Source organism: the organism of the source record quoted next, unplaced genomic scaffold, assembly GCF_019419815.1.
Source record: "Pyrus x bretschneideri cultivar Hongxiangsu unplaced genomic scaffold, Pyrus_bretschneideri_v1 Contig150, whole genome shotgun sequence".
In the NCBI taxonomy this organism is placed as follows: domain Eukaryota; kingdom Viridiplantae; phylum Streptophyta; class Magnoliopsida; order Rosales; family Rosaceae; genus Pyrus; species Pyrus x bretschneideri.
In genome coordinates, this window is record NW_025999447.1 from 98,719 (window position 1) to 111,214 (window position 12,496).

The window sequence follows — 12,496 nt, forward strand, 5'->3', positions numbered from 1 at the left end:
CAAATCGTCAATACGCGGCAATGGATAACGGTTTTTAATCGTTACCCGATTCAATTGTCGGTAATCAATACAAAGCCTCAAAGTTCCATCTTTCTTTCTCACAAACAACACTGGAGCTCCCCAAGGTGAAGTACTAGGCTGAATAAACCCTTATCCACTAATTCCTACAACTGAATTCTCAATTCCCTCAACTCAGCAGGAGCCATACGATAAGGAGTCAAAGATATAGGATTAATACCTGGAAGCAAATCAATGGTGAACTCCACGTCTTGGTCTGGAGGCAAACCAGGTAAATTCTCAGGGAAAACATCAGGAAAATGCCTGACTACCCTTAGATCCTCCACACACTAGGAACAGCATGATTCAACACCACATGAGCTAAGTATCCCTGGCAACCTTTCGATAACAACCTCTTCGCTCGCATAGCAGAAATAACGCCATGTCTCACCCCATTCTGTTTGCCCACAAAAGTAACCACAGGTAATCCAGGACGATGGAAGGTAACTATTTTCCCGTAACAATCAATATTGGCACGATTGAAATGCAACCAATCCGTGCCCAAAATCACATCAAAGTAAACAATATCTAACCGGATAAGATCAATTGGCATAATAACATCCTCCACCATCATTGGACATCCTAGATACTCACAATCAACAATACATCTTTTCCCTCTAGGCCCAAACTCTAAATCATACCCTAGAGGTGTAGGGTAAGGTTGCGTCACTTGAGCAAAGGTATGAGAAATCACAGAATGTGTAGCACCATAATCAATTAATACTTTAGCAAAATCATACCCTGCAACGAGATATTGTGAATACGCCCCTGGGTCTGTTGCAGTCCACCACGACCTCTATTCGTCTGGCCACCACGACTCTGTGTACCACGCCCTTGACTAGGTTGACCAGGCTACCTCGAAGATCCTGTACTACTCACAGCAATCTCCCCCTATTGAGGCTGTCCTCCCTGGTACCACTGAGACCCACCTGTTGGAACTGGAGGATATGGCATATAGCCACCAAAATACTAGGGATAACCACTCTGAGAATATGGATCTTGGGGATATGGATATTGTCCTGGGGCATAAGGAACAGCATTTCCCTGATAATAATAGGCACCACCACGACCCGTCTGCCCATAACTACCAGGACCAGGAACCTGCTGGATCGGTGTAGGTGGTGGCAAGAAAGTCTGCTGGGGACAATTTGCAGCCCGATGTCCTATCTGTCGACAAGTGAAGCAACAACCGCTGCCTCGCTTGCACTCTCCAAAATGTCGATTATTACACCTGTGGCAAACTAAAGCCCTACCTCTACCAGCATCACCCTGCCTCTGGCCTCTAGCACCCCCAGCAAATCTACCACCACGACCCTGGCCAGTGGCACTACAACCACCGCTAGAAGAATTATAACTAGTTCTACCTCGCTTAAAGCTCTGGGTCTTGCGAGGTCCAAGAGACGCCTGACCTTTACCCTTGTCATCTTTCCTCTGGTTGCCATCTTTTTCTTCTTCCTCACTTTCTCTGGGCATATTCTCGAAATCCTCAATCCTCAACAGAATCTCGTAGAACTCCTGGTAGGTGTCGCAAGGGGTAGTGGTCGCCATAGAACGCCACTTCTTCTTAATACCTAAACGGAAACGACGAAGCATCTCTGCCGGATTGGCAGCAACATCCAGATGATAACGGGACAAATCAGTAAACCTCTGGTAATACTCGTTCACCGTTAACTTCCCCAGCCTCAACTCAGTGAATTCCTGCTTTTTGCGGTCAATATACTCAGGAGGCACAAACCTTCTCCTGAACAGCTCTCTGAATACCTCCCAATCAGTCATCTCCTCTGGGGACAAACAACGAACCTCCTGCTCCCACCAGGATGTCGAATCCTTACCCAAAAACCAAGATGTTGTCTCAACCCACTTCTCGACAGGGAGGTTCCCCTGATTATGCAAAACACGAAAGGTTTTCTCAATATGTTCTAGCCACCGCTCCGCTCCCTCAAAACCCTCGTGGCCCTCGAACCTATCAAGCTTCAAATTATACATAGTCTCCAGAGGAGTCATCTGGGTAGGGCGGAGTGCCAACTACATAACTGTAGCGATAGCTTCCCCCAGTTGAGCTACATAGGGGAAACTAGGCTCAGCAAAGCGACGTGGTTCTCTACGAGGTGGCATAGTTCTGACGGAAGACACCAAAACAATTAGAATACTCATAAAAGCACAGGACTGCCAAACCTAGGGTCTGATACTAAACTGACACACCCTGACCGAAGTCAAGGCATGCTGGTCGTCACTTGAGAGTGACGTAACCATGTGCACTGATGCGAGAATTATACGCACACAAATAAACCCTCTTTTTATCAGTTGTAGTAAGTATGTAAGTAGGGATCGTTCTAGGCCGGGGATTAGGAGGGATTGCTAATCTAATGAAAATTGACTCAAAGATGTAAAAATATGTTTTAAAACACTTTAAATAGACTCACAAGACTCTTACTAACTTATATGACTCAAAACAAACTTTAAAGACTCAAAATAACTCTTTTGGACAGATTTGGAACAAATAAGAAGGGGGTTTTGATTTTGGACGAATTTAAAAGAAAACAAGTGACTTAAAACTTTAAAACAGATTTTGGACGAAAATAAGAAAAACTAATGGATGATGGGATAGCCAAGGGATACTTCTCCACACATGATACTTTCTAACATAAATTGATTTCCAGTTGCTTTTCCGATAAACCATGAACCTCAACACCCCAGATTAACCGTGAATTGCACTAATTAACCCTCAGATTTTCCTAACGTTATTGAATTGGATGATTGCATACGACAACCCAAAACATTCCCCACAAGTCCCCTACATGATTGCATAATAGAGATACAAGCAAGAATCATTAAGTTTTATGAAAACCATAAGCATTGACGAAGCACTTGTTACTATGATTGCATGAAACTTATGCCAAGAATTTACTTAACATGATTGTGAAAACAACCGTAACTACTTGTGAATATTAGTTTGTGATGATTAGGTGAAACACCCTAATATTCTAGCTCCAAATTCAAGCATGCAAATTAAGTAGGCCTCCCTAATAAACATACAAGAATAAGTTATCCGTCAAACGGTTAAGTAAATTGCGTTCACAATTTATGAAATCACAACTGGACTTAATCAACTCATATTATAAATGTAATCATGGTTTCAAAGCATCCCTTAGCCATGGGGGGTTTAGTTCCTCATACGTACAAGACAAAGATAAGTAAATTTAATCATTGAATATCAAGGAGAGAAAACACCTAAAAATTCCAACAACTCAAACTTGAATTGTATGAACGTTTAGGCACTCTTCTCCTCCTCTTTGTTGTGGCACAAGGTCTAAGGATAGTGTTTTGGAGGGTATTTGTATGTGGAATGGAGTGAGGAGTGGTGGAAATGGAAGTGACGGTGTTTGGATTATGCACGGGTTAGGGATTCTGGAATGGTAGGGAAGGCACGGCACAAAAGGGGATCCTCTTCCTTGATGGTGAGGGAATGCATGGTTTTATAGGGAGAATGGGAGAATATGTGGCTGAAATAATGAAGGGAATGCATGTGAAAAACAGCTAGGAAAGAATGATTAAAGATGGAATGCATGTGCAATGACAGCTAGGTTGGTTGGTGGAAAGCTGGAATTGCAAAAATGGAATGCATGTGCACGGCAAGGTGTGGAGAAAGGGGTGAATGGCTGAATGTGGTGCAATGATGAAGGAATAATGTCATGGTGGCTGAAATGATGAAGTGGGATGGCTGGAATTAGGGGTGAATGTGCACGGCAATGGTTGTGTGATATAGAAATGGGAGAAAATGGATGAATGATTAAGAGTGCATGTGGGTTATGGCTGAAATAGGTATGAGAAAGTAAGGTGTTTAAGTGTTTAAAATAGGGAACAAAGCCCTTCCTTGTATGGCAAGGAAGGGAGACACAAGGAAACACACGGCATTGCTTAAGGTTACAAGTTTTGTGACCTAGAATAGGTAGGAGCCCTTGATATTGCTGAAACTTGGAGTCTTTAATTTCGTCCATTCCTTTTGCTCCAAACATAAGCTATCCATTCCAAGTCCAATTTTGCTCCAAAATGCTCCAAAATGCATCTTTTTGCTTCCTTAGCCATATGAACCTAAAAACACACGAAAATGGCTTAAACTACTAAAACAACTAGGAATTAACAATATAAATGCACGAAAACAAGCTAAGTAAGTCGCCTAAATATGCTCCTATCATGCACAGTGCGAAAACTAAGAATAATAATAAAGTATGAATAAATAAAAACCAAGCTGTACATTGAGTAAATAACATACATGTGCAAGCGTAAGTGTGAAAAACAATATTCAGAGCACGGAAGACCTAGTGCAGTCCGAGGAAAACAAACACTAAACAAACACATCCAGAGGTGGTCCTACACTGGTGATAATCTGTCAGATATGCTGTGAATTCCTCAAGAGCCACCAACAAAGCTATCCAAACTAGAACCTGGAGGGGCGCAAAACAGAAAGCGTGAGTGGGCAAAAACAAAGCTTTTTAAAACCATTTCATAACAAAAATTCTAACCCCTTGCCGTAAAACCTGTATAATTTCCCAAAACATAGAATATACACATATATATAACATGCTCAGAACTATGCCATGTCATGCCTCTAAATAAAATGCACGTACTTAGGTAATGTTAATCAATGCCATATAATCTGTCAGCCAGAGTCACTTAACGTGACCTGTACGGCTGAATCTAGAGCTCAAATCCACAACTCACTAACTATACCTGCACACGAGTAAGAACCACCTAAAGTGGTCTATACGATAGGACTGGGTGTAAATAAATATGCTTAAGTGCTACGATCACGTGAAGGCTGGACGAATAATCGAGGGTCACCTATGAGTCGGAACCACCTAATGTGGTCTGTACGACAGGACTGTGCACCTAACTTGGATCCAAGATGAGCGTGTGGTGCGGGAGGTGAACATCACGTGAAGGACTGTGCCCTACCCTGGGCGGGAGCACTAACACGAGGGGTGCAGGTTATGAGCTCTCCATGCATCTCAAATCATTACTAATCACAACATAAAGCATAACTTACATGTGCATCTGAAGCACCAAACATATATATATATATATATATTAATTAGGCAAACGCAAAGCATGGCATTTAAAACATATAAATGTTTCATTTCATTTTCTGGGAAAAACAAAAGTATATAGGTATATATGGAAAACCAAAAGCCCACTCACTGGTATGTAGAAGGGTCGTAACCCCTTTGCCTCGAGTGACTGCGCTTGTCCTCAGGATAGGTCTCACCTATATGCGAAACAACTATAAAAACGTTAATTTAAAGCACATAACCCAAACTAGGTAAAAACTTCTCATACAATGCTCAAATGGGGTGTATGAATACACCAACGTGATCTACTCAACCTCACGAACATCCTTATATTTTTAAAATAATTTTCTGACACCGCACGCGCCCCTACGTGCCTGCCAAGGCATGGCTACACGCGCCGCCCACGCGCAAGCACGTGCTTGGCACACTGACGGCGTCAGTTAACGCTATTAGGAATATTTTGTTAAATTTGACAGATTTCGTTAAAGTTAACCTAACGCCGTTAGGAATATTCCATCCAAACTGATGGAATATTCCGTCGTCTTCTCTGGCCACCCTCTAGCATTGTCACAGTCGCCAGAAAACCGGGAAAATTTCTAAACTTAATATCTCACTCGTTTTTCACCCAAATTTCACAAAATTGGTACCAAAATGAAGCTTACAACTAAAGGAACAAATCTTACCACTTTCAAGCACTAAAACCAACGGAATCTCGTCGAAAAAACTCCACCAACTCCGGCCAAACCTGCAACTCACGATCCCGACGTCCAAAACCTTCAAACAAACCACCCCGAGCTTCCTAAGGACCTCAACAAGCTTCCTACAAGCCTGAAATTCCCAAAATCACAAGATTTTACGTGTGCATGTACAGTACTCCGAAATGAACCTCTCGGGTTCGACGTGAAAACGAAGGTTCCCTTACCTGAAATGGGTATGGTTGAACTCCTAAGAACCTCATGAGCACAAAGGTATGGTTTTCTTCCACGATCCGTAACGTTTTCGAGCACTTTGGTTCCTGTCCGTACAAGGAAGAAAGGAAAGGTAGAGAGAGACAGGGATACGGGACAGGGAAAGGATGAGAATGAGTGTGGGTGTGTGTGTGTGGTCCAAAAGCAGCCAACCAACTTCCAAAAACGACCACACAACGAAACAAAAAATACTAGGGGCAAAACCATCATTTCACCCTTACGGTACTAATAATCCGGGACGGGGTGTCACAGTAGAGGCTTGATCTTGAATGAAATTAAACTTCTTCTTCAAGGGCTGTAGAGGCTTGATCTTGAAATAAATTAAATTTTTTTCCTTCAAGGTCAATAGAGGCGTGATCTTGGAAGACATGAAATTTTTCTTCAAGGGCCACAGAGGCTTGATTTTGAAAGAAATGATAGTGTTTCTTCAAGAGCCATAGAAGCTTGATCTTGATAGAAAATTTTAAAAATGGATAATCGGCACATACTTCTTGTGCGTATTGATTTTCTACAATTGTGACAAAATACATGTGGTGTATTTTGAATTTTTTTTTCTCTGTGGTTGTAGGAAAAAATGTTTCCCTTCATTCGATAGGAATCCCCTTCAATTTTGGTAACGATGGTGACTTCCTTCAAAGTGTTGGAAAACTACTTCAAGGTTTTGGAAATATGTAATGCTTATCCTTGGGTTAGTAGGATGTGTGCATTTTTCACTCTCCCCTTTTTCTTTTATTCCTTTTGATCCCCATGGCAAGGGGAAAAATTTTGTTTCCTCTTCCCTTTCCCCACGGCAAGGAAAGGGATTTTGTTCCTTGTTTTGAATTTCCCACAGCAAGGAGGAGTACTTTTTGCTTCCTCTTGTGATTTCCCAGGGCAAGGGAGGGAATAATTTTTCTTTCCCTTTTTTTATTTCTTATCTCAAGGAGGATTATTTTTCTTACCCCTTTTGATTCCCCACGACAAAGAGGTATTTCTCCTTTCTTTCTTTTTATTTTTTTTATTTTTAAGGGAAACATGTCATTTGACTTGCACGCCCAATTTGAGGTTGATTTCTCTTCTGGATAATTCTGTAAAAATATGGGAAATGTAGCTTTATCCCTTATCTTTCCAAGCATATATTCCATGCCACTAGAAAAAATGGGGAAGGCCTTCAACTTTGCATTTTCCTACAGCTGCGCAATATTAACTAGAAAGCAACTTTTGCAGGAATGATTTTGAAAACTGGAACGTTTGGCTTTAGGGAAAATTATGAAATTTGGATACAATGATCCTCAGGAACTTAGATTCCTTCTCCAATTTGGCAAAGCTCTTCCATAAAGTTAAATTATTTCCAAAAACGTCCTGCCTGTGCAAATTGGCTAAAACTTGCCATTTTTTTTTTTTTGGCTTGGAATTTGCTTTCCTTCTTTTGGTGGGAATGTGCTTCCTTGTTTTGACTTTCCTTTTTCTATTTGGGTATGTATTTCCCTCATAGCATTAGGAAGCAAATGACCCATATTTATAGGACAATTGGGTGTATATTTTTTTCACAACACAACTCCTCTTGTCATGCACTTTGTAACTGCTTAGAGTCGTGGGTTTTCTTTGTTGCTGTGCTTGCCAGGCCTGTTGTTGCTGCTTGGAGCTTGTTGTCATGTGACACTTTTACCATGTGGGGTATTGTAAAAGATTGCAGCGTTTTTACGCTGTGTAATACCTTTTGGTCACAACTTTCCTCGGTGGTGACGTAGTCGTGCCTCTTGCCGCTGCTACTACTGCCATGCCCTGCAGTTACTACTTGGAGCTTTTTGCAATGCCTCACTTTTACCGTGTGGAGTTATGCAAAAGATTGTAGCATTTTTACATTGTGTAGTGCTTTTTTGTCACAACTTTCCTCGGTGGTGACATTGGCCTACCCCTTGCCGCTGCTTGGAGCTACTCACTTTGTTGTGCTCAATCAAGCTTTGTGGCTGATTTCTTTCATCGCTGCAATTTCATCAACATCATCCTTTGACGCCAACGAGGTTAGTCTCGTATGTCATTCGTTTTGGCGAAGCAAAAAAAAAAAAAAAAAAGAAATTCTTTTCTTTTCTTGTTGTGCCCTACTCTTGCTTATGTTGCCTTGTTTGTTTTGTTGCAGCCATGGTATTTTTCAAGTTTTTCATGAACAATACCATCACTATTCTCACGAAGGAAGGTGATTCGCGAGATAGGGAAACGACGTTGAAGCTTTGTGCTTAGTTGACTGGACCTAAGGCACTTGTTCTTCCTATAAAAGACAACTCAATGCACATCAAGTCATGGTCTTCTGAAGAGTCTTGGGAGGTGATGGACTTTGGTCAATTTACTATGAAGAAAAAGGCATGTACGTCGAAGGTTCTCGTTTTAAACCCCATTCGCATTATGTTTATTATAATTCATCGGCTTCGTTGGAGTTGTGACTAGTAGTGCCTTGTAGACTACTAGGGAAGCTGCCTATGTTGAGTTTTACTGGGAGCGACTTGAAGATATCTTGAGCCGATCCAAAGATGTGTTTACCAACATGGGCCTTTATCATGCTGTGTACGCATCTTTGTTTAGCTACGATCACCATCTTTCCATCCTTCATGCGTTCTTCGAACATTAGTGTTCAGCAACCAACACTCTTCACACAGCTCAAAGGAAGATGTCGATTTTTCTTTGGGGCCTCCACAAGATAGAAGGCTTGCCGATCTAGGGTAAATTTTACGACAAGGTTGTTCCTAGCGTGCAGGTTTTTTCTCATCGCAACAGCCAATGATTGCTTGCGAGTTGCCTCTATTTGTTTTGGGCATATCACAAGTTTTCCCAGGAGGCTCAGGGTAAGCCAAGCATAAGGATTTCTTCATGGATCTGATTTTGGTATTGGGATGCCATGAAGTACAAGAGGCCTTTGAAGAAAAGTGGTCACAACAAGACAGCCATGCCGAAGGGAGACTTGGATCCGTCAGGTGTTATTAGTCCAGTTGGGCACCATATTCCTGCTGAGTTGAGAGCATTTGAGGATCTTGGCATAGCGCCATAGCACTTAGAAGAATCTTACCTAGCCGCTCTCTTAGCTTGTTGGCTTTGTAAGTTTGTTTTCACAAAAGACGACATCCACCTTATCCGTCCCAAAGTTTTCAAAGTTGCTAACAAGATAGCTACAGATGAATCCTTTAGTCTTGCTATTCCAGTCTTAGCCAATATTTACAATAACTTGAGCGTTGTTTCAAACTCGGCAATCACCGAAGATCGTGTTACGGTACTTCCTTACCACTATGTGTACGGTTGGTTGGGTGAGTACTTCGACACTCATTTTTCTTCATCGGTTTTAGATAAGCCAGGGCCTTCTTCACTAACTTCAGTCAAGCCAGGGTTTTTGATGATGAGGTATTCTGACGTGCTTGCCATGAAGAGTCTTGATGATTCGTAGGCGCAAACGCTGTTTAGAAGTTGTAATGGCTTGAGGATGGACCACTTAGCGAGAGTTGGCTCAGCGCGGTGAGGTCTTATTGATGACTCGCACCTTCATTCCTCCAACTTGTCTTATCTTACAAGTCTTCATTCTAGGTATGTTTCTTCGTGGCAAGGAGATTGATGCATCATTCAACCATACAACCCTCACCGTTTCAGTAAGCAATTTGGTTTTGTCTAGCACATGCCAGGCAAGATGAAGGGAAATACACGATTGGAATCCTTGCAAGCCGTGTATACGCATTGAGAGTCGTGTACCTATGCATGCACAAATGCTTCTATTACTCTATCATCCAAATGTGAGTTTAAAAGCAATCCAGTGACCTGTGCCTACGTAGGTTGGTGGTCAAAGGTGTACCATGGGAACTTAGGGATGGTAAGTGGTATCAATTCTTCTCATTCACATAAGGATATGCCAAAAAAGGGTTGTTCTATGGTTCCTGTGGAGCTGGCATCTCTTAATTGTGCCAGTGCAGCACCTTTGCAGGATGGACCTGTGACTTTAGCTCATCAACATCTATGCTCATCTTCTTAACATCTGGATGCTTCTAAAAAAAGGTGCAACAAAGTTGATCCGCACGAAGATGAGCTTGTTATGCAGTAACGTCAACAAGTTTTGAACAAGCGACTGCACGAAGATGCTTTGGATGACAGCAACGTAAATTTTCGTCACAAGAAAAAGAAGGTGTTTAAGCCTCCTCAGTTTGACTCGGCGAACATAGGTGTTCATTCCTATATGAAGATGTTATTTGGAGGCGATCTTCCTATGACCGAGAAGATTGGAGATCGGCCTAGTACAAAGCTCATTCCAAATCCTCCAAGTTGCCCAAGCTTGCCGTGTGTAGGTGGAGGTGTGCAAGAGCCTGTCATGCGTCTAACACCTTTATCAGTTAGCTCTAACATTGTTTTAAGGGGGCCAAGCCTTAATGGCATGGAGCAGTTTATCCATCGCATCAAGCTTCACGCGGCCATGGATCTTAAGAGCCATATTGGGAAAAGGATTTTCAAGTGCCCATTGGAGGACCTTGCTTTGCTCGAGGAGGACTTATTGAAGCTTGTTTCTGCGATTGGCCATCTTAGCGTTGATTCCTCGCTCTTGAGAACCAAGATTGCCAAACTTATGGCTACCTCAACTGAGTGATAGAAGCATATTTATGCAACTTAGTTACCTTATTTCCTTGCATTTATGTTGTTAGTTCCTAGTTATTTTAGTTTTTAAGCTATTTTCGTGTGTTTGTAGGTCCAAAGGGTTGAATAGGCAAAATAGTGCATTTTGGAGCATTTTAGAGCAGTTTTGGGCTTGGAATGGGTAGCACATGCATGGAGCAAGGTCGATGGACAAAATTGAAGTTCAAAGGAGGCTAGGAATCTGCTAAAAAGATGGAAGAAAAGGAATCAACTACAAAGAAGGAAACATGAGTCAAACTTCCTTATTTTGACTTAGTCAATCCTAATCTTTTCCTACTTAAATTCCAGCTATTGGGGGGGGGTTCCTAATTAATTTAGGACACCTAAATATAAGTTCTAGAAGCCATAATCCCAGTCAAAGAGGGATGTCACACCTTTCCCTTCTTTCCCTTTCCTTGCCGTGCAAGGTAGTCATTTTCCTTTTCTTTCTAGGCTTGCTTCAGATTTCCTTCCCTTTTCTCTTAGGATTCTGATTTATTACCCTATTCTTGGAGGATTTGGAGTCTTAAACCTTTCCGATTTTTAATTCCCAGCCGTGCCTTGTGATAGAAGCATATTTAGGCAACTTACTTAGCTTGTTTTCATGCATTTATGTTGTTAATTCATAGTTGTTTTAGTAGTTTAAGCCATTTTCGTATGTTTTTAGGTCCTAATGGCAAAAGGAGCAAGAAAGTGCATTTTGAGGCTATTTGGAGCATTTTTGGGCATGGATTGGATAGCTTAACCATGGAGCAAAGAGGATGGACGAAATTGAAGACAAGAAGAGCTAGGAAAGGCTACAAATCTGGTGGAAGAAGTCCTAATACAATGAAGATAAGGAATAAGCAAGAAACAAGGAACCTTATCCAACCTTATCTTATCCTATCCTAGAAACCTTATCCTATCCTAACTCTAACATTATCCTATTCTATCCTATCCAAATCAGGTTGGGACTTAAACCTAGCTAGTTAGAGGGAATTAATTACACATCTAAACACCTATTTCAGTTTCTAGAAGACTTATCCATTTAAATGCCGCAAGACACCATTCCTTGTAGGTTTAGGAATTACAATCCTTCTCCTACTCTTATATCACATGTCCTAGGCCCCTTAGGATTAGGAATCTGCCTTAAACACTTATCCTAGAACACCTTATCCTATCCCTAAGTGTTTGCCGCACCTAACCTTCTAGAATTCCCAAAATCCTAGCCGCACTACCTATTCCAATTCCCACTTGATTTCTGCCTTGAATTAACCCTTTTTCAATAGGATTGTATAATCCTTTTCCTTCACTAAGTGTGCCAAATTAGCCTATATAAACAGCCCTTGCCACACCATTTAGATCACCACCCTTCACACAACATTCATTCATTCATTCAGAAAAACCATACCTTGCCGTAACCTTACAACCAACTTTCCACCATTCCCCTACTTCCAAACCTCCATCTCAACCTCCATACACCACCATCAATCCTTCCACCACACCTGCCTAAATCCATCCAAAACCCAGAAAATCATCCACAAAACCACCCTAGACCTTGTGCCGTGACTTAGCAAGGAAGAGGACAAGAGAGGACGCAGCCTTGGGCGTTTGTGCATTCAAATTGGAGTGTTGGACGTTTTTAGGTGTAATCTATCTTTTATTTTCAATGTTTAATTCTATGTTACTTTGTTTTGTCATGAACATGAGAGGCTAAACTCGTTTTAGCCTAGGGATGCTTTGAAACCATGATTACGCTTATAATATGAGTTGATAAATTCCAGTTGTGATTTCATAAATTGT

The 12,496-nt window shown here is 41.5% G+C and overlaps 1 protein-coding gene across 1 annotated transcript; it reads right to left on the minus strand.

The window, feature by feature from the left end:
• Positions 1 to 1,026: 1,026 nt before the first annotated feature.
• Positions 1,027 to 2,061, minus strand: LOC125475632. Its single transcript, XM_048580607.1, has 2 exons — positions 1,819 to 2,061; positions 1,027 to 1,755 (listed from the first exon to the last, which is right to left on the minus strand). The coding sequence occupies exons 1-2, from the start codon at positions 2,059 to 2,061 to the stop codon at positions 1,027 to 1,029; spliced, it is 972 nt and encodes a 323-aa protein (XP_048436564.1).
• Positions 2,062 to 12,496: the final 10,435 nt, after the last annotated feature.